The 22,230-nt window shown below is 36.7% G+C and overlaps 2 protein-coding genes and 2 non-coding genes across 7 annotated transcripts; 2 read left to right on the top strand and 2 right to left on the bottom strand.

The window, feature by feature from the left end:
- Positions 1-9,679: 9,679 nt before the first annotated feature.
- Positions 9,680-14,890, top strand: LOC122300469. 2 transcript variants are annotated; one of them, XM_043111154.1, is made up of 8 exons: positions 9,680-10,015; positions 11,134-11,532; positions 11,905-12,025; positions 12,440-12,752; positions 12,887-12,959; positions 13,570-13,660; positions 13,744-13,823; positions 14,525-14,890. In XM_043111154.1, the coding sequence occupies exons 1-8, from the start codon at positions 9,965-9,967 to the stop codon at positions 14,654-14,656; spliced, it is 1,260 nt and encodes a 419-aa protein (XP_042967088.1). In that variant the 5' UTR covers positions 9,680-9,964; the 3' UTR covers positions 14,657-14,890. The 2 variants fall into 2 exon arrangements, with proteins under 2 accessions (XP_042967088.1, XP_042967089.1); XM_043111155.1 differs by lacking the exon at positions 9,680-10,015 and having other exon boundaries at positions 11,128-11,532.
- Positions 14,891-15,067: 177 nt separating this feature from the next.
- LOC122300468 lies at positions 15,068-21,636 on the bottom strand. 3 transcript variants are annotated; one of them, XM_043111151.1, is made up of 10 exons: positions 21,496-21,636; positions 21,225-21,365; positions 20,325-20,750; positions 19,930-19,986; positions 16,876-19,142; positions 16,522-16,791; positions 16,353-16,433; positions 15,866-15,977; positions 15,709-15,775; positions 15,068-15,425 (listed from the first exon to the last, which is right to left on the bottom strand). In XM_043111151.1, exons 1-10 carry the CDS (start codon positions 21,503-21,505, stop codon positions 15,329-15,331), a joined length of 3,528 nt encoding a protein of 1,175 aa, XP_042967085.1. In that variant the 5' UTR covers positions 21,506-21,636; the 3' UTR covers positions 15,068-15,328. The 3 variants fall into 3 exon arrangements, with proteins under 3 accessions (XP_042967085.1, XP_042967086.1, XP_042967087.1); XM_043111152.1 differs by having other exon boundaries at positions 20,325-20,747; XM_043111153.1 differs by lacking the exon at positions 19,930-19,986.
- Positions 21,637-21,725: 89 nt separating this feature from the next.
- On the top strand, positions 21,726-21,797 carry TRNAP-UGG. Its single transcript has one exon. It is a non-coding gene; the product is annotated as a tRNA-Pro (tRNA).
- Positions 21,798-22,025: 228 nt separating this feature from the next.
- TRNAP-AGG lies at positions 22,026-22,097 on the bottom strand. The gene has a single exon. It is a non-coding gene; the product is annotated as a tRNA-Pro (tRNA).
- Positions 22,098-22,230: the final 133 nt, after the last annotated feature.

Below are 22,230 nucleotides of genomic sequence, written 5' to 3'. Positions count from 1 at the left end.
CTTCATGAATGTCTTTTTTTATTCAATCATTTAAGTACATATCATTTAATTGAATGATATCATTGGGTGATTTTTGACAATGATATATTTTGGGTGATTAAAATTATGATAATTTTTTTTATTCAATCATTTAAGTACATATTCAATCATTTAAGTACATGTCATTTTGCCTATTAAAAAATGTCTATTAAAGTGGCCTATTAAAATAATGCCTATTAAAAATATGAAGCATCTCTCTTCGACTCTGATTGTGTGTAGTTTTTATGTATGTAGTTTTTAATAATGCCTATTAAAAGTTATGTATGTAGTTTTTGCTGATTGTGTTGGATTGCACTTTGAATTTTTTTTTTTTTTTTTGTTGGAAAATCAGGAATGTCTTCGGATTTCAGTGATAGCTCGCCTTCCCCAGCCAACACCCCTACCCCAGAAACTAACCCTACTCCTACCCCTATAACGAGTACACCTTGCCCTGCTCCGAAGCCCACACAGGGCAAGAAACCTGTATCTATAGTTTGGTAACACTTTACCAAACTAGAGGGTGGGGACCCCAACAACCCACAAGCTAAATGTAATCACTGTGGGAAAATGTATGGATGTCACTATAGGAAACATGGTACATCCCAGCTGAAGGTACATCCCAGCTGAAGGTCCATCTAGAGGAACAATGCAAGAAGAGTCCAATTTTAAAATCCTTAGTAGAGAAGGGCCAATCTAGACTAGATTTTAAAATGGCTGATGGGAGTAGTGGGGCCGGGGGGCCAACATTAAAGGGGTATACGAAGTATAACCTCGATGAGTGTAGAAGAAAGTTAGCTCGTATGATTATCATGGACGAGCTGTCTTTTCAGTTTGTGGAGGGTAAAGGGTTCCAAGAATTTGTCCAAGAGTTGGAACCCAGATTTGTACTTCCTTCTCGTCACACCGTGGCAAAGGATATTAAGAAGATGTACCTTCGTGATAAAGATGTTTTGAGGGGCCAACTCGCGGGTTTGGTAGTTTGCCTCACTACCGATACTTGGACTTCTATCCAAAATATGAATTACATGTCGTTGACTGTGCATTTTGTTGATGCTGATTGGGTTCTGCACAAAAAGATTATTAAATTTTGTCAAATAACTGATCATAAGGGTGAGACGATTGGGAAGGCATTGGAGGCCACAATAAAGGAGTGGGGGTTGGAAAAGGTTTTGTCTGTGTCAGTTGATAATGCGTCGTCTAATGATGTCGCATTGGGATATCTAAAGAATTATCTTAATGATGCAAATAAGACATTCTTGGGTGGTGAATACTTGCATGTTAGATGTACTGCACATATTTTGAATTTAATTGTGACTGAGGGGTTGAAAGATGTTGATGACTCGGTTGCACGAGTTAGAATGGCTGTGAAATGGGTGAGGTCTTCTCCTTCTAGATTGGAGAAATTCAAAGTTGCTGCAAAGGCTGCGGGCATAACATCGAAGAAGGGTCTTTGTACTGATGTTCCTACCAGATGGAACTCAACCTTCTTGATGTTGGAGGCGGCCCAGGAATATAAGGCAGCCTTTCAATTATTGGGTGATGAAGACATCCAATATGTCAAATACTTTGATGAGCACGGGGGATCACGAAAGCCTAATGATGATGATTGGGTGGTAGTTTCTACTTTCGTTGATTTTCTTGGATTATTTTATGATGTCACGTTGAATATATCTGGTTCTTTGTACCCTACATCCCATGGGTTTTGTCAACAAATATGTAGGGTAAAAGAAGAATTAGAAGATATGCGTAGGGGTTCCAATGAAAGGATGAGGGGGATGGTAGTGACCATGATGCTAAAATATGACAAGTATTGGGGAGATTTGACTAGAATGAATATTTTCTTATATGTGGCTGTTATTCTTGATCCCCGTTTGAAAGTTTCAGGCTTGTTATATGGGTTGGAACTTGTTCACGATCAGGTATGGACTGACATTATTGGTGAATTGGCCCGAGATACCCTGAAAAAATTGTATGACGAGTTTATGGCAATTAAGGGTGGTACTACATCGAAGACACATACACCGACCCCAACTCCTTCCACAGACACTGTGACCGGGCCTCCTACAAAGAAGCGCAGAATGCCGTGGACTAAGACCCTCGCACAGAATCCCACACTAGTCCAGCAATCTACGGAGGTCGTTTCTGAGTTAGACAACTATTTGTCAGTGGATATGGTCCAAGATGATGATGATCATTTCGATATATTAGGATGGTGGAAGAATGTCTCAAAGAAATATCCCATCATTTCTGAGATTGTCCGCTGTATTTTGGCCATCCCTATTAGCACCGTTGCCTCAGAGTCAGCCTTTAGTACCGGAGGTCGTATATTGGATCCTTTCCGTAGTTCATTGCCTCCTACAACTGTAGAGGCATTGATATGCACACAGAGTTGGACGATAGGAAAGGATATTCATGTTTCGGATATTTTAGATTTTAAGGAGACCGATGAGGGTGGTGATCAGTCTGGATTTGGACCACCTGGTAATTATTTTTTATTTTATTATTTTAATTTTTTTATATTCATTTCCATTTCATTGTTATTAATTTTAATATTAATTTTTGTAGTAACACATGAGACGTCTAGCACCTCTGCAACATAAAAATGTGCTCAAGCCCGGGCCGCTCCAACTGTCACACCCCTTGACTCAAAGACAAGCCACAGCTGACAAACCTCTTTAGAATGATCAATTTTTATTGATTTGTAAAAATTTTGTATTCAATAATTTGTAATGTTGATACAATGTCATTTGGACACTTTTATGTTTGTAATTTTGTAATTGTTTAGCCTTTCAATTTTGTAATAGTTTAGTTATTATTATTAGCTTATTACGTATTAGACTCTTAGACATAACACTTTTTTTTTTCTTTTAATCTGGGTTTTAAATTTTTTTTCCTTTTTTACTTATAATTTTATGGGCTGAAAAATCAAAATGGCCTACAAGGTATTTTTGGGCCAAAAATACATACTTGTGAGCCATTTTGGCCCATTGCTGAGATTTCTGGGCCCAAAATGACCCAGAAATTGCTTCTGGGCCCAAGGCCCAGAAGGGGGATGCGGGGGGCCGGACGGCTTGCCCCCCACACCCGTACCCCGTCATGCGGGACGGGGTACCCCGCCCCCGCACACCGGAGGTGGGGGACGGGGAGGATTTTCCCCATCCGCCCCATGCGGGGGAGGGGGGCGGGCGGGGGCTACCCCGCACCGTATGGTGCGGGTAGCACCCCTAATATATCTATCTCTTTACCATTCTTTTCAATTTTTATTTGACTCTCCACAATAGAAATTAATCAAAATGCATAATTTATATAAATTATACTCACAATATTATAAAACACTATGTTTAGATTTTGTTTGGATAATGAGATGAGATATGAATAGTAATTAAATGTTTGAGTTAATAAATTTCATGAGATTTTGAGAAATGAGAGATAAAATATTAAATAAAAATATTATAAAATTAAAATATTATTATAATATACTTTTTTCATATTTTTATTTTTAATAATAGAATAATATATCGTCATTGTTTTTTAAAATGTAGTGGTAGGTACAGTTTTAAAATATGTAAATTTTGCAGACTTTCTTTAAAAAAATGTGTTATATACACTTAAAAAATAAATTTTTCATATAAATATCATATTTATTTATTTTTTTAAAAAATGATACGTGAGACTTATTGACTTTTGAATTAAAAATATTATTTTTTTTAAATTCAAATAAATCAAATAGAATAAAATTCAAATAAATTTGAAATTAATAATATTTTATAAAATAGATTTATCTATATGATTCTTGTCATAAATTAATATTATTATAAGTAGTACACTTGGGATGAAAAAACAAGAGTCCTGTTATAAACTATCTTGAATTGTATGACCACATTTATCTAGTCGTCAAATGCATAGTGCATAGTGCTAGCATAGTACTGGCATAGTAAATGGCCGACATATGCACAGTGTATAGTGTCAGCATAGTACTAGCATAGTAAGCTAGCATAGTTCCCTTTGTAAACCTATATATATCGCTGTATCCTTTAAGTAATTCATAAGTTTGATAAGAGATTAATAAGAGAAATCCTCTCTCTCGTTCTCTCTCTGTCTAAAGGCTCTCTATTTTCAACAATTTATAACACGTTATCAGCACGATTGCGATTTTTTTTCTACCACGTTATCTGCAACCTTCTCCTCTCAAATCTGCTCAGCCTTCTCTAACAAAGCTGATGCAGTCTTCTGGTGATTCTCTTGGATAGATCTCATCAACTCCAGAGGCGCGGTCAGAGAGAGAGAGTGGAGACCTGGCTTGCAGCTTGTTGAGCACCATAAAAGCTTTGGCGTCTACTTTCTTTTTGGGCCTTCTGTACTAACTATCAACAACCTCCATGGAAAGCAAGCACAGTAACAGCAAAGCAAAGAATGTTGTTCTCGAAGACGATGGTAACCACCGCCGACGGCTGTGGCAGATGCTATGTTTCAGAATTGCCGTGGCATATCATGCTAGAAATCTTGCTCAAGCTCCACATCAAAGGCAGATCTGGTGCGCCGAGCTGTCGAGTCGGCGGCAGCACCTGATCCGGACATCCGGCGGAGCCTCTGAGATGGGATCCTTGGGATTTGAATCTTACTCTGTCTCATCGTTATTCCATGGCCATCGCAGCCCAGCATCCGAGCTCTTAACAATTGGTTAAAATTAAATCTTATCCCAGTTGAAAGCAGCTTAAAGGAGGACAACGGCCCCGCCAAAACGATGTGGGAAATTCATGAAGAGATTTGAGCGATCGTTGCCTTTGTAGATCATTTGCATGGTGTTTTCTGGGCTTACCAAAGGGGCATAGGTATTACGATACACCTAGAGTAGCTTTTGGGTAAATCCAATAGCTCTAAGTCCAGCTGGGAGATTAAAAATTGGGTAGATGAGCTAGAAGAAGAGTCCTAGCCATTGGATCAAGCACATCGATGCACGATCAACTACCTGCAAAAAGATCATCTCATAAATTAGATGCAGCTGGAGATATCTGAGGACATCCGGCTGAGTTCCCCAGACGATGGGTCCAACAATATGGACTCGGATTTTCACGTTCTTGGCGTGATTCTTGGGTTTTGACACCAGAGGGTTGTCGGCAACATTTGAAAAAAAAAAAAAAAAAAAGTCAGCAAAAGGGGCGTTTGTTGATGAAAATAAAATAAAAAATGATAAAAGTTAAAAATGGGTGGGTGGAAGAAGACGCCCATTATAACTCCTCTTTTCTTATATTATTATATTTTTTTATTTTATATTATTATATCTTGAAAAAGTATAGATATAAAAAGAAAAGTTTGATTTATTTAGTGCGGTGGATACCTACGCATGCAACTTAGTGTTGTGAGGTGAGTGTTGCTATAAAGTTTTCCTACTCAGTTTTGCAAGTTGCTAGCAAAGGACAGGCAGCCTGGTAAATCATGTGGAGTGGGGTCCAGATACCATCAAGCCAATTTAAAATCCTTTTCGGTGGAGTTCAAAGTAAACCTATATGACAGAGTTCGAACATGATTCAGTGGGCATTTTTACTTCAAGTAAGTTTTTCAATATATTATTTGAAATCTTTAAAGTAAATATTGGTGAATTAAAATTTTCATAATTTACATATCAATTATATCTGTGAATAATTTTATTCACATAGTTTAGATACAAGTTTTATTTATTCTTTTTGTACTTGTTATGAATTATTGATGATATAATTTATCTTAGAATGGAAATGGAGCATCTCTGAAGGATCGCTCTAAATCAATAATTTTATTGAGTACCTCATAGTTTAAATGAGTAATACGTGTACCAAAAACTCATTATGATTTATGCACCTGAAGTTGCATAATTGAAATTGTGGAAAGAATATATATTTAAATGAACGTCCCGAATATGCTCCTGAAGTAGCAATATCGAGTATGCTCCTGCAATATGAAATGCAAACGTTCCCAATATATTCTAAATTTAAATCTGGTCTTTCAGTGACTGGACAAAATAATGAGTTTTTTTAATAAGAATCATTATTCACGTCTTACTAGATCTACATCATTCTCTGAAGTGAATAATAATGAATTTATATCATTTTATTCCCTGAAGTGAAAAGAATAATGCGTTTCATTCAAAGAAACTAAGAGATTGGACGTGATAATGAATATCTTTTCGGGCCAGAAGCTTGTATTGGAAAAGCTGTAAGCTTTCTCTTTGAGATGATATTATACAAATTATTAAATCAAATATTATGATGTATTAAAAGGTGATATGATTCAAAATATTTATATCTTTTCATGGTTATCTTGATCATCCAAAATCAATTACGATAAGTCGAATGATTTTCATATGGACGTCCGTAAAAGAACCAGAAGATTCTTTTACTATAAAGTCTTACCACCAGAAGTGGAAAGAAAAATTTGCTTGAAGCAAATAAGATGAAATTATTCAACGTTATCTTGATTATTATATGTGAACCAGAAGTTCAGATAATAATTAAATTTTGAATGCAATAAGATAAAAATGTCTCATATTCTAGCTGCTAAAATCCCAGCGAGGATTGAAGTCCCTGTAGGACAATTAAGAAATTCAGCAGTCTAAAAACATGTATAAAGGCATGTGAGACTTATCGATACAAAAAATAGAGTATCTCAAAAGAGAAATGCACAAATAATTTGGTGCTCCTGAAGAGGCCATACCCATAAAACAAGCAATAAAGTCCATCCAAATTTTTTGTATAAAATTCTCCTATATAAACTCTTGAAGAGTGCCTCCTGAAGAGGTTTTTCATGAAAATGTCTTCCCTTGAAGAGGGACAGGTACCTGAAAATAACGAGATCTCGTTACATTTAATGAATAATGGAGAAATTATGGATAGAAATAAAATCGTTGTCGACAACGTATTTCCATATGAGATGGTAATTGACATTACCAGAAGTAATGGAGAAAGTGAATCAAGAACCGTCGAAGAATACGACGTAAAATATTGGCCAAATTTGAAAGAAACAATTCATGCAGAATTGATTCACTAGTAAAATATGATGCATCGGGACTTATAGTCCAAATACCTAAAATAGGTGATGCTTGTTGAATGTTAGTGGGTATTTATGGAAAGAAAATAAAAATGTGATATATAAATCAAGAGTCAGTTTCTCAATTCCTGCAGAATTGATATCACTAAGTAAAATGTGATAAATATGGACTTGAATTCTAAACACCTAAAGAGGTGATTTTTGTTAAATATCAGTGGATATTTATATACATGATATAAAAAGCCTGAAACTTTTAATATGAAAATGTGATATAGAAACCACAAGTTAGTTTCTCGAAGAAACAATATTGATATGATTTTAAAGTGGTTGAAATCATATTGAGATTTTTATTAGCTTGAAAGTTACCGAGAGTTTGGATATGCATGATTAACTGCATATTTATATGGATCATTGGATCATGATATATATATGAAAATCCCTGAAGGATAGAAAATGTCTGAAGCTTCTAATATGAATATATCTGGAAATATGTATTCTATCAAGTTTCAAAGATTCTTATATGATCTAAAGCAATCCAAACGCAAATGGAAACAAGCTATTATTGCAGTTTATATATATGATTTAAATGTCATTAAGGCTCCAGAAGAGCTCATGAAAACTGCACATATTTGAAATATAAATCTGAAACCCTTGCGGCTTCAAGGGGAATATGGATGATGTTATTAATCATGAAATACCATCTTTTAATACAATTAGTATTTCAGATTCATATTATGGGTTTGATATGAAGTGTGCATTATTAAAGAAGAAATAAAAGGGAGCACACAGAACATCTACCAAAAGATAGAAACACAAATATGAATATTTGTGAAATATTATTATCTTGAAGCAAGAATTACAAAAATTTGAGACACTTTGCCTCATTCTTCAAACGCTTTTGTTCTTCAAGAATCTGCATAGCATTCCTATCTAAAGGGGTGGGCAATCGAAAAGAAGATTTAAGCAAGGATTTTAAATTCCTATTCTCTTTCTTTATTGATTCTATCTTCATGTTGGATTCCAGAAGAAGTCGTTGAAGTATAGCAATATTCTCGTGGAGATCGTCAACTCCACAAGTTCTGGATTGCAGTCGCTGAGAAAATGCGACAATGGATGATGAGTATCGGGTACTGAGACTTACAAGCTCATAGATAGCTTCATTATCTGCCCTACGAGTCAGATCATTATATTGCATGATAGCACCTGTGGTAGAAGCAGGAACAGCTGATGAATGAGGTGCCGAATACCTCATATATTGACCCTGAGAAGATTGCTGAGCCATTGCAGAGAGAGATTGCAGGATAACAATGCAGAAAGAAATTACAGAGTAAAAATGCAGTATGATTACAGAAAAGTGAAGAAGATGAGATGTGAATGAAGATGAGCTGAATATCTCTTTTATTGAGAAAATCATGATACAACATCTCTCGTGAAGCAAGAGAAAAGAGATGGAATATAGCTTCATAGCTCTGTGGCGCCTGACAGCACGCCTGACAGCTGCGGTGCCTGACAGCACGCCTGACACCTACAGAGGAGTTGAAAATCCGCGGTGATTGTCTGATCTTAAAAGGCTGGCCACCGTTTTTATTAAAAAATGAGGTTAGCGGTTTAATGTTGATGAATTCTCCACTAACTGTGTTATTTACAAGAACTCCAGAAGAGTACAACTCCAGAAGAGTAGTGATGAGCAGAAAGATCCAGTTGAGATTATTTTATCAACATGGATTCCATAGTTAGTTGGATGTACAAATGCGAGTTATTTTTCAGATACACACAAGAAGATCATTGCAATTCATGAGAAGAAAGTTGAAATTGATATCAAGAAGGTACGGTCAAGTAAAAATCTGGCAGATTTATTCACTAAAGCATTACGAACTTCAACATTTAAGAAGATTATGCAGAACATTGGAATGCGGAGGTTTGAAGACCTGTTATCATGCACTTTTCAGGGGAAGTAATGTCTTGAAGACTTGTGCTGATTGTACTCTTTTTCCTTCGCTAAGGTTTTATCTCACTGGGTCTTCCTTTGCAAGGTTTTAATGAGGCAATCCTAAAGCACTCGGCGATACACATGAATACTGTACTCTTTTTCCTTCGCCATTGGTTTTTTCCCACAGGGTTTTTTCTTGGCAAGGTTTTAACGAGGCATATTCTTTAAATATGGTCATCCAAAAGGAAAATGTTATAAACTATCTTGAATTGTATGACCACATTTATCTAGTCGTCAAATGCATAGTGCATAGTGCTAGCATAGTACTGGCATAGTAAATGGCCGACATATGCACAGTATATAGTGTCAGCATAGCACTAGCATAGTAAACTAGCATAATTCCCTTTGTACTCCTATATATATCGCCGTATCCTTTAAGGAATTCATAAGTTTGATAAGAGATTAATAAGAGAAATCCTCTCTCTCGTTCTCTCTCTATCTAAAGGCTCTCTATTTTTAATAATTTATAACAAGTCCAATATTATTATGTTATTAGTACGGCAAACTACTCTTATTTTATTATTATTATTTAATAATCGAGACCCAAAACGTAAAGAGGAAGAAGGTTGACACGTTGCGGCTGGAGATAGCGAGTAGGTAGGTGGTAAAAAAAAAACGAAGGGGAGAGTGAGGCCAAACAGTAGCAATGGGCAGTGACAGCTGCAAGTGGGCACAATGCTGCAAATATACGATAACTTCGTGATGGTCTTCAGACACAGCTTCAGATCATCTTCCACGCGACCCCGACCCGACCGGACCCTCATCCCATTTCTTTCCCAGTCTCATCTTTTCTCATCAGTCATCCAAATTAGAAATAATTACTTGGAATGAAACTTCTTCCCAACTCTTTCCCTATTAATTCCACCTCCAAGTTTGTGACTTTTTAACTTACTAGTCCGTTTTCAAATTCTGTGGGGGTGGGGGGTTTGAACAATAATGCAAGCAGCTGAAGCTGTCTCCACTGCAGTTGCAGAAACTTCTCCTCAGGTTGCTTCTTGTAGTCTTCTCTTCCTTGTCTCTCTTTTTACATTGGAAGTGGCTATGTATATGGGTGTGCATGTGTAATTTTTGCTTTGGGAGCATTAATGGTGGCGTGGAGCTTCTAGGAGCTCATGGTGTCATGGGGTGATCTGTGTCTCTTTTTAATTGGTCTTAAGAATTGGAGATCCATATTTACAGCTCTTGTGAGCGTATGCAAGTTTTTAGATTTTTGGTTTGAGATTGAAAAACCTCCAATCTCATCTTTCAGATTACCCGTTAAGAGATTCTGGCTTCTATAATGCGGGGGTTCAATAGATATTATCCGGCAAGCCAGAACAATCTTAGAGCTTTACAGGAAATAGCGAGGAAATCTCATGATCCTAGATAGATCCAAATTTTTTTATTTGATTCTTAACAAAAATCTGTGATCCTAGACTATGTGAAATGCCCTTCAAGGCCATGCTTTGGTGTTCGAAAACACTTGAAGTTAGGTTGCAAATTTAAGAAAGTAGTTTAAACAGGCCCTTTATTCTCACCCAGTGGGCTATAGTGGCACTTTTAATTTAGAATCTGAACTCACCCAACACTTTATTACTATATTATGACTAAATGTTATTTTATTTTGATAAGGATAAAGCTAAAGCAAATCAAGATATAGATAAACTCTAGTTTATGAAAAACTGTTGTTTATATTTATCTTCTGTAATTATCTCAATCTTATTGTACTTATCTAGTGTAACTGATGTAGTCTATAAATACAACAGTGCCTCCCACAAATCTGTCATGGGAGATTTCCTCAACTTTGTGTAAAACTTATCTCTTGTCTTCGTATCAGAGCCAGGTTCTCATGATGGTGTCTTTCCTTTTTGTTATATTGCAAAACAACCTGACAAATGAAAACTGGTTTAAGAGGAACCGGAGACACTAGGGGCAGCAAAGTATACCAATTACCCATGACCATGAACCGTTACACAAAATAGATGTGCCCAGTTTGGTAGGATTTTCCATCATAATCCACTTTCCAAACATGAACTGGTATGATCTATATGCGTGTGAAAATTTTTCTGGATGCTTACAGAGAAAATGACGTGGAGTCTTTTAATTCATTTGTTTCTTACATGCAGATTGATATTGAAATAAACAAAGGAGTTTCAGATCCAGGACCAAGTGGGAGGCGTCCAGATATTTCACTTCAAATACCCCCTAAGCCCATAGTTTTCGGTAATAGCCAAAGTGGAAAGGGTTTACTTCAGTCTCAAGGTTCCTCTAAAGGTACTTCATCACCAGGAGGCTTCTTGCGGGGTTTAAGCTTCAAGAAGAAGGGAACTGGAGCTGATGGCGAGAGGAGTTTCCTCCTCAATTCAGAACCAAAGGCAACTCCTGAAAGTCCTATTATGGTCAACCTCAAGTCTGCATTTTCGAAAAGATGTACCTCTCTTCCTGTAACACCTGCATCAAACTTATCACCTTCTGTTTCCACACCTGCTTCAGCAAGGGCATTTAATGAACGGCAAAATGCACGTGTGAGTTATCGTTCATTATGCAATTCTTTCTGATTGATGAGCTCTCAAGATCAAGTTTTATGCACATCTGGAGCTATAAAAGGAAGATCAATGTAGAGAACGGATCTTGCTTGGCCACACAATGGTTGATAAATTAACAAAATGGCAAGACTACACTACCATCATACTGATGTGTTCCCTGGGTGTTTTTAGATATAAATTTACCAAAACAATTGGAGATTCTTTTGCGACAGGGTTGAAACATACTTCTTTATGCTCTTCACTATTTTTAAGGGTAGCTGCTTCTAATTTTAAGGTCAATTTTTTGTTTTTGGAGACGGCATAGCTATACAGTTGTTGATGTATAAGTGCGTTATTGTCGATTTTGTGCAGAAAGCAGCTGCTGAAGCTATGGTTTCAAGGTCTCTATCTGTGCCTGGCCAAAACATTGTCATTGTAAGATCGGTATCATTCGCTATCCATAATGAGCATGTCCCAACAGATCCTGGTGATGGTATGTTGTAAAAGATGTACTCTATTCACGCGGTTACTTATTTATGCTGTGCAACTCATAGACTCACAGACAGTATGACTTCAGACGTCATTCAGTGTTAGAGTCAAATCATCTACTTGGTTTTGGTTTTCAGATGTCAGTTTTTTGAATGAGCATTGCGGTTCCATGTTTTATGTTATGAAAAGCTGTGTATTCCACAGGATTTTTATGCACACGTGTGCTTGAGCTTAACATTCGGCTTTTAATGTGCATTAATTCTACAATTTCACTGGTCAGTACTTCAGTTATGTTTGAGCAACAAAAGATGACCAAATATTTCTAAGCAACAATAGAATTTTTTATGTTTATAGTTGCCTGATTATTGTCCCTTTTACATTATTTAACTTTTCTAAGTCCATTCTTGGTCACATACAGATCAAACAACTTGCGTTCCTGTGGAAGGTCATGATGAAGAAATTCCTGAAGAGGAAGCAGTGTGCAGAATCTGTCTTGATGTATGTGAAGAAGGAAACACACTTAAAATGGAATGCAGTTGCAAAGGTGCGCTCAGACTTGTGCATGAAGAATGTGCAGTTAAGTGGTTTAGCACTAAAGGAAACAAGACTTGTGAAGTATGTGGGCAAGATGTTCAGAATTTACCCGTCACTTTGCTTCGTGTGCCTACATCCCTTCAAAGGAATTCTAGGCAGGAGCATGGCCAACAGAATTTGCATTCACAAACGATAAGGTATTATTCTCGAGTTGTTTTTAGAGAGAGAGAGTTTCCCTGCTGGGCAACTAATATTTTCTTTGGCATAAATCTGGCCTCCCTTTATTTTTCTGCTAAATTTTTATGTTTAACTTAATTCTTGATTTTGGCAGTGCCTGGCAGGATTTTGTAGTGCTTGTCTTGATCAGCACAATATGCTATTTCTTCTTTCTTGAGCAGCTACTGGTAGGTCATTATGCTAGGAGATTAAACATAGACCCAAAATAATGGTGATTTTTTTTGTGGGTAAGAATAAAACTTTATTGATAACAAATAGGCGTAGCCCAAGTACACAGTTAGTATACACAGAATACACCTAGCAACCACAATGCACTAGAGATGGATACATGTAAATTATGAAAAACTAGCCCCATTACAATCAATGACAGAAGCCCATTACAAAATATTGTTGTTTCCATTGGCTTCTGCATCATTTGGATGATGTGAATATGATCCAATCTAATTTAGGTCAAATGTAATGCCCAAAAACTTTGTTTCTGGCACCAAACTCTACAAGGCAGGGTGCATGTTCTGCCCTGAGATTTGACACACGTAGTTCATTATGCCTATTTTAAGATATCTGTTTACTTGATAAAGAAACATAATCAGCTCCAAAATTTGTCTGGCCTTTCTTTTTTGGGTGGGGGGGATTCAGACAAAATCAGCATCCATGAAGATGTACAAAGATTGTAAAAAGGAATAGAAGTGGTTCTAGTCACCATTATTATTATTTTTTTCCATGATATATTCTGTCATAATAGGCTCAGTAATTTTAATCCTGTGCCTTATCTTGTAGATTCATGATTTGAAGACTCAAGCTATCGTGATTGCAGCACCATTTGCTTTTACCCTGGGCCTTTTATCATCTATTTTTGCGGTCATCCTTGGTACAGTTCACCACAGAAGTCATAAATTACTAGTTTCTTTTTGAGCTATTGTTTTCTTAGTATCTGCTTCTATTGACTTGCAGCAATCAAGGAGTATATATGGACTTACACGGCCCTCGAGTTTGCACTTGTGGCCATCATCGTCCACCTTTTCTACACTTTGGTGAGCAACGCTTACCAATTGAGATTTCAGCCATGATATGCGGTTTAATTTATTATCTTTTTGAATGTGCTTCATGATGTTCTCCTTTATTCTTTCCTCGTCTTGGGAGTACCAAACTTCTTGTGAATTTGCATATAAAGAAAAAACTTGTGTTACCCTAGTTGGAAAAACTATGAAAGGGTGGTGGTTCTAGAAAACCCTTAGCAAGATATCAAATCCCCCATATAATTCTGATTTGAAGTTTAATCCGGTGAATATAAGGCTGGTGATCATTCTGTACAATCCCACTGCTAGCTTTTTCTTTCCAAAATTCAGGCCGTCAATGGGGCCAAAGCAAATATATGATTGCCTGCTACTGCTCCAGTTATGCTACCTCTACTTCTAAACTTAAGGAAGGTGAAATAAACTGTTTTATATGGTTGTTGAAAATATCTCTAAGATGCAAATGTGCTGCAAAGGAAGAGTCAAAAGCTTGTTTGGATGATATGACAACATAAGAAAATGGGATTGACTCAGATGTTATATCATCCCTTTTCAGCGTGAATTTTTTTTATCATTTGCTTGCGACAGCAACACTCCCTGAATAATTTTTCATTTTATCTTTAAATGAATAAATTCTAATACGTACAAAAGTTAATGATAGATAAGAGTAAAGATGGTCCATTTTTTCTTGGTGACTAAACCTCTAAATTTTGTTGCAGCTCCATTTGAAGGCCATTTATGCGATCCTGGTTGCTTCAGTTTTAGGTTTTGGCATATCCATGAGTCTCAATTCCTTGTATATTCAGTACTTTTCGTGGCGAGCTCAGGTTGCTCCCAACGCCCCGGTATGATGAGAAAAACAGTTGGAAGACAAGACACTCTGCATCTTTTCTGCTGCTTGCTAGCTTCTACCAAACCAGCGGTGTACGAGTTCCTTTTTGTTAAACCGTTTTACTCAAGATATACCCAAACCCACGATTGTCTTATTATTTTAGAATTATCCAGCATGTGCCTGCGAAAATCACTTTTTTTTTTTTCCTTAGAATTCGAAAAATGCTATTTTTATTCAGAAATTGCCATCCCAAGCAGAGTCCACGCGTTGATGAAGCATATTTTAAGCGGTTACATACAAAGGTAGTTGAAATATGCAATGCAAAATGCAATTACAAACCCAAACTCAACTCTACTGGCGTGGGATGATGATATTTCCAGCATAGTGTTCAAGAGAAATAAAATGCTTATCGTAATTCCAATACCCAATATTCGGTGAAAGAAGCAGTACTTCTCCATTTCCGAGTATTATTAATTTGCATTAGAAATTCTTATACAACGAACACACCCTAAAAGAAACCAAATGAGATAAGAGACAAAGGTAAAATAAATAGATTACATGAGGCCCAGAGTTGGAAGCATTCATAATGCTATGTACATATCATTGTGTGATGTAGAGATCAATAGGCACCTACCAACGTCGCCCAAACGCATAAGAGAATCAGAAGGAAAATCAAAGGAACAAATGAATCTTATTTTTGTTTAGTCACAGGAAGGAACTGATTGTCGTCCTTTCTGATCCATATCGTAGAACGTGTTCTTTTAACCTTATCTGCAAAGAGGCGATGCCTGCTAACAGGAAATGAAGTGTGTTAGGAAAAAAATAAATTAATAATCACATGAATATCATAATCAATGAAATAATACGATTTTACCATCCATTACTTGCATTCTTCAGCCAGTAGAGAAGAGTTGCAGAATTTTGGTTCTTAATAGAGGATGCTAGAAATTATTTAGAAACCACAAGTTCATGGCTAAACCATTTTTTTACCTTCGATAAAAACAGTCATTTATAGGAATCATTTAATTTATACATAATATAGGCAATGGCCTTAACAAAAATAGAGCCAACCTTTCATACTCCAACCTCTGAGTGACTATACCATTCAATAACAACTCTGAACTGTAAACTGCTGCCCCTGCAAATATAAAGCAATGTTTCCGATCTTAGTGAAGTTTGTGCATTAAATGGCTTATTTAGAGACTAATAATGCGAATTTGGTGCTTACCTTTTTCAAGAAAAGGTGCACAGATTGCATAATCTTCTTCACAAGATAGAACCAAAAAATCCTCTGGAATATAATCCTCTTTCAGAGTAGATCTGCCAGTTCTCTCCACCGCCTGAGGAGCATTTGACACGAAACCATTAACAAAACAATGATTTAAGAAAATAAAATATATCTTATGCATCTGTGGATCCATTTAAAGTTGATGCAAGCACTGACAATTAGCTGCTCAAGTTAAAAAGGAGAAAATTGAAAAGATATACAGTATCTATATCTACGGGCAAGAGCTATTTAATTTCAGAAAAGGGAAAGAAAAAAAGAAAGAACCCCATTTTGAAGATGAAACTATTCGATATCTTAATAATCAGCAAATGAACTAGTAGAATCTTTCCAGTCATGACCATTGAAGTGATCAAACCAAGTACAACACATTACTGGTATTATAGTAAGACAAACATATGAATCATATTTAAGCTGCAAAACTCCGTACCTGGCCCTGAACAGCTTTAACCAAATTTGAAATGATTTCTTTCCCAGGCTTTGTATTTGGGGTAATCAAAACTCTTCGACCCTATGGAGATGTTACCAATCAAGAATGGAGAAAAATGAATCAGTAGCCAATGCATCTTGTTAAACCAGCATAAACGGGAAAAAAATACCTTCAGAAGTGGATGCTGGGATGCACGTGCCAATGAAACTGGCATGCTAAAGGCAAATTCCTTTTCCTTCTTGGCATCTCTCAATATGTAGTTTTTCTCATCAATGAAACAGCTAGCTTGTCCACAGCTCTCAAGCCATAAATGTGTCACTACTGGTTTTCCAGAAGCAATAGCCTCCAACATATTCCTTGTTCGCACAAATTGATCTGCTATGAAGTGTGTGGCATCCATAATAGAAGATGCAATGGAAACTCCTAGTCGAGCCAGAATCTGTGAAACAAGGACACCGGACAATATATAGTTTAAATCAGTTTGCGTGTTGCTAACAAGGAGATTGATGAAATCATGAACTACCTTCTTCTGCTGCTTCATTATATCCTCATCCAAGTGGTGGCTGTACAAGACTCGAACAGCACTCATATCTCTCCTCTTCCTTGAATCTTTTGAGACAGAAGCAGGTTCAGGCCCTGCAGCACTTAAGCTACGGATTTCTTTCAGAAGGCTCAGTCTTGATAGGTTCCGCTTGCATGACAGTTTGAAGTATTCATCACCCATACAAACAGGTGATGCAGCATTCTCAGATGTCTTACAGTTAACTGGGATAGGAGTAGTACATGCTGAAGCAGATGGTTTACATTTGTCTCTTGGTGATTCTTCCAATCTAGCATTTGGCTTTCCAGTACATAGGTGGCAACTTGCATCAGTATCTCTATCAAAGCGCTTATCGGCCTTTGCCCCAATTAGATCTTTAGATGTAATCTTATCATCCATATCACCAGACTTACCGTAGATAGAGGCATTGCCTGATCGTGTTTTCCTCTTCATGTTTGAATTAAAAGGGCTTTTAGCATCACCCCTTGTCCTTTTGCACTTGGATATAGATTTCCCCATGTATTTTGGCTGAGCAGATGGTTGAAGTGCACCATCTAAGTTATCATGTCCATTTTCCTGACCTGACAAATTTCGATGAGATCTTCTCCTGGGATGGTTCAATGCATCAATTTTAGAATCATTGTTATTAGCTATCAACTTTGGAGCCAATTGCTCATGTTGACTTGTTTTTGTGCTGTTAATTTCTCCAGATTTATTAAAACCTGTCATAGAAGATTTTTCCTTCACCACTTTCGAAGGCAGGATAGCTAGACTACTATTGCTTTTCTCTACTAGGGTACATACCTCCATCAGAGAGTTCATCTCTTCCCTATGGTCACTGGATACATTCTCAGGCTTTTTCAATTGATTTACACTCAATGACTGTCTAGTTCGATGAGCAACAGGTGTACAAGTACCAGGGAAACTAACTCCATTGGCTGTATGAAACTCTTCAGCAATCGAGTTTCTCCTTGATTTTGTTCTGCCTAGTTCAGTTCCACTCTGCTTCCTGATATTATCAAAATGTTTCTCCAACGAAATTGACAATTCTTTACTTAATTTGGCAATCATGCTCTTAGATTTCTTTTGTGAAGCAACCCCTACATCAGTAAGGCTTACCCTCTTACGACAAGAGGTTTTCTTTGAATGAATTACACTATCTGTTCCTACAAGAGAACCTCTGCAAGGATCCTTTGCATCTTTCTCAATGCCTTGATGGGCATCATTAGCATCATGGTTAGCAATGCCCCCGATGGCCTCACCATGGAACAAGGCTTCCATAGCTTCAGCAGCCATTTGTGTATCAAAAGCTGCATCTAGCATTTCTGGCACACCTGTCTTGCGGAAATTAGTATCCATCTGTTCTCCACAGGGATTGTCATTAGACTGTTCGTCCAACTCACTAACAAGATTTTTTTTCAACTTCATTTCTTGCACTGTATCTTCATTCACTTTTGGTCTATGGGACATTAATTTAGAATCCGAATGAGCTAAACTCATTCTTTTATTATTGAAATCTAAATGTTCTTCATGGCCTCTATAATCATCTAGTCTGCTTCCTTTAGGCTTCTGGGGTTGCGTAAAAGATCTTCTCCCCTGGCCTCCAGTATCAAAGAATTTTTCTTTCATTCTGCAGAAGATATCTCCCCCACCTTCATCCTCACGGCTATCATCCCAGTCAAAAATCCCTGCTTCTCCAAGCATGTTTCTATCATTGGCTTTCTTGGCAAAACTTTGTGGCCCCCTTGCAATTGGGACAGAATTTGATTTTCCCTTAGTTTTCTTTCTATGGTCAGCTTGTTCAAAGTCCCTGAAATTGTCTTTCAGGAACCTGTCCACAAAATCAAGTGCATTGGCCTGCGAAAACTCTGCAGGTTCTTGAGAGTTCACATAACTTAATCCTGCCAATCCATCATCACAAGAAGGCAACTGAGGTAACCCTTCTCGTTCAACATCATTGCTGTTATGAGGAAGTCCTCTGTAATCATCATGTGAATCCTCAGTGAAAAGTTTTCTAGCGGTTCTACTACCAACCCTACACATCTTTTCATCATTTAATCCCTTTATTTTTCTGTAGCATTGTCCAACATCATGCTCCTGAGCTACTTCGTCCCCAACATCCCAAGACTGATTCTTACTTGTGACATAAAATGATCCCTTGTTGATTCCCTCTAAAGCCATGTGAATTCCCAGAGCAGATGCCCGAAATGATGCTACACGAACTGAAGTAAACCCTGACCGTAGAGGTCCTGAGAGAAATAGGGAAATGAATAAGAAACCAAGCACTGGATTGACACTGCAGCTCTAATCAGATATCTATTTATCAGATCAAATAGAACATATTCCAAACTTCCCTAGAGTGGCATGAGAAGACACTCCATCTACAATTGTTGGCATAAGAAAATGATAAAAGGGTAGATTCCAACTTTGAAAAATCAAGTTGTTTCAAGTTTGAAAAAAGGGAGAATAGTGGTCTCAATAAATCAGCCTTCTTCACAACCAGCTGAAATGACGACAATGGTAAATCAAAGTTAAAAGTAACATGAAGACCAGCAGTACAAAAAACATGACAAGCAAACAGCAGTAAACTAATCCGGCAACCAAAAAAATAAAACTCAGAAGCACAATTATTGTTATTGATGGCATAATGCCGATTTCTTTTGCAGCAATGCATAGCTTGATTACTTGTGAAACAAAAAAGGAAATTAACATATGCGTAAAAGATGATCATGATATTCCACTTATCCGAAAAAAAGAGAGAAGATAATGACAAAATGATTAATGAGACTTGAAACAAAATTTCTTCCAAATTTGATAATCTTAAGGCATCAAATTCTGAGACATTGAAAGCAGTAAGAAACACATGATTAACAAACACCAAAAACTGGCAATCCATTTGGATGTGATGACGTCACCTGAAACAATCAATCTTGCCAGCCATTTATTTAAAGTAGCAAAAACTGCTCTTTCTAGGATTCTTGAATAAATATAAAAGTTTTTTCATATGCAGTGCAGTTTGCAGAAAAAAATACGTACCAGCTTTTGGTTTGTGGCTGCCTTCAACCACATGTGTTGCAGTTGGAAGATGGGTTTCTGATACACAATGAAACACAAATGTTTTTTTTTTTTGGTCACAACAAAAGAAATTAATTTTCAAGTCTAGTAATAACTACATCACACAATTTGGAAGAGGCAAAGGAAAGTTTTACTTGAACTGCAGTGCTTTTGCACGTTAATATGATGATGAAAAAACATACACACGTGCAAAATATATAATCATACCAAAACTTTATTTGATGAATATCATATAATCCTATAATCATACCAAAAGGGATCTTCAGGAAAATTATCAAAAGAAGGTATTCCAAAAATTGACTTAGAACCAGTCAACCGCTCGCCCATACTTGTCAAATTTTCTAGTGAAGACTCACCTGTACCATGATCTTTATATGGTAAAGGATCAAGTCGCTCCACAAATCCCTTGTTACTATTATCGTGAAGAGAAGGGTAAATCTTCTCACTGTCCACTGACTGACCATTGCAGCTTCTTACTGATTCATCATCAGACTGCTCGTCATCATCACCAAAAACTTCAGTTTCTTCTGTTCCTTCACCTTCAATATCACTCGCAACTTGAGTATTGAAATCATCTAATATCAGGGTGCCCATATCTTCAATACAATCTGGATCATCCAACACTTGGGTTTCTCCACCAATATTCAATACTTGGGTTTCCCCCGCTAGATTCACTTCTTGGGTTTCAAATGCATCTTCAAGGGGAACAGTATCATCAAAAGGCAAAGTGCTTTGGAGATATTTTAACTCATCAGCATCCTCAGCTTCGAGCTTTTCATCTACTTTTCCATACAAAAAGGTTATCACTAACAATGATTTCCTTTCTAATTACAAATAATGAAGTTTTCATATTTATAAACACTGGAATAGAGGAAAAAAAAAGAGACCAGGACAGGATATAATACCTCAATAGTAATCATATCATATTATAGATATCAAAACTCGAGTCTTTGAAACTTTATAGGCATTGAGTCATTATAAGAAGACTAAGAAAAATACTAAAGGAACACCGTATGTAGGTAACTTGGAAAAACAATCATCAGTAAAAAAAGGAAACCATTGCCGTGTCACCTTGGTATTATTTTCTCTGATTAATCATAACCGGCTTGAAAATTTTCATAATAATAACTGTAGTCTGATAAGCCAATTGCTTTCCCAGATTATTCTTTCATATAATTTGATAAAATATTTAATTTTAACTATTTATAAAAATCAACCTAACACAAGTAACAGAAATAGAGATTAAAAACGAGTACCAGAAAATGAAGGAGGTGAAAATTGGCTGTCAAGGACCTGGGTCTGGAGATCGGGAGTGTTGACGTTTGGCTCCGTCTTGATTGGTTTAATTTCACCATCATTCTTCCCAAGAGAAACCATTTCTGAATCATTTAATTCACCTGAAAAACAAAAGCCAAATCTTGTTAAAACCCAAACAAAGAAACGAACCTTGTTTTTACGTTTTCCATAATACGCCGTAATGACGATAATAAAAATTAGAGTTGAAAAAACACTAAGTTCGGGAGTTACTGAAGATCATCGAGAACAAGGGAGATCAACAGAAAAAACGAGAGTGAAGATCGAATGGGAAAACTACTCGAGAGAGAGAGAGAGAGAGAGTTGCTAGGGCTTAGAAGTGGAGGGAAACAAGGGGAGTGTTTTGGAGGGAAAATCGCCTCCATCTGTGCTGAGATTTGTGGGGGAATGACCACTAAATTTTAGTATTATTTATAATAAATGTAGAAATACAACAACAAATAGGGCATTTGGTCTAGTGGTATGATTCTCGCTTTGGGTGCGAGAGGTCCCGAGTTCGATTCTCGGAATGCCCCTTTTATTTTTTATTTTTTTAACTGACTAGTTGTCCCTTTCATTGAAACAAGATATTTGTTAGCTTTTGTTTAAAACCTTTGATCGATTCTCTTAAAAGTTTTTTTTAAGCCTAACTGACTTTGTATTCATTTGACAAACATTGAAGGATTAAATTATTAGCTATTAGTTTAAAACCTTTGAAGAGATGATGGCAAAAAAAAAAATTGCAAGAAAAAGACAACAGTTTGGGGGCATTCCGAGAATTGAACTCGGGACCTCTCGCACCCTAAGCGAGAATCATACCACTAGACCAAATGCCCATTTGGGTACACTGAAGGAATTATTATTTATTTATTTATTTTTTGTTACACTTGCTAATACGACCCAAAGAGAAGAAAAAAACACAAAATTGGAAACACATAAACTCCGATTGTTTATTAAAATTGCACTCTG

Source organism: Carya illinoinensis, chromosome 2 (assembly GCF_018687715.1).
Source record: "Carya illinoinensis cultivar Pawnee chromosome 2, C.illinoinensisPawnee_v1, whole genome shotgun sequence".
NCBI classification, from domain to species: domain Eukaryota; kingdom Viridiplantae; phylum Streptophyta; class Magnoliopsida; order Fagales; family Juglandaceae; genus Carya; species Carya illinoinensis.
Note: the sequence above shows the minus strand (reverse complement) of the source record. Positions and strands in the feature narration are given on the sequence as shown.

Bases quoted from the DNA above. Each gene is read 5' to 3' on its own strand.
- LOC122300468 (XM_043111151.1), bottom strand. The intron at 20,751-21,224 runs GTACTCGTTTTT...TGTATGGAAAAG, and splicing joins TTCACCTCCTTCATTTTCTG to TAGATGAAAAGCTCGAAGCT. The intron at 15,426-15,708 runs GTTGGCTCTATT...TCCTGTTAGCAG, and splicing joins CAGAGGTTGGAGTATGAAAG to GCATCGCCTCTTTGCAGATA.
- LOC122300469 (XM_043111154.1), top strand. From the start codon at position 9,965: ATGCAAGCAGCTGAAGCTGTCTCCACTGCAGTTGCAGAAACTTCTCCT. The intron at 10,016-11,133 runs GTTGCTTCTTGT...TCTTACATGCAG, and splicing joins TTGCAGAAACTTCTCCTCAG to ATTGATATTGAAATAAACAA. The intron at 12,753-12,886 runs GTATTATTCTCG...TGATTTTGGCAG, and splicing joins TTGCATTCACAAACGATAAG to TGCCTGGCAGGATTTTGTAG.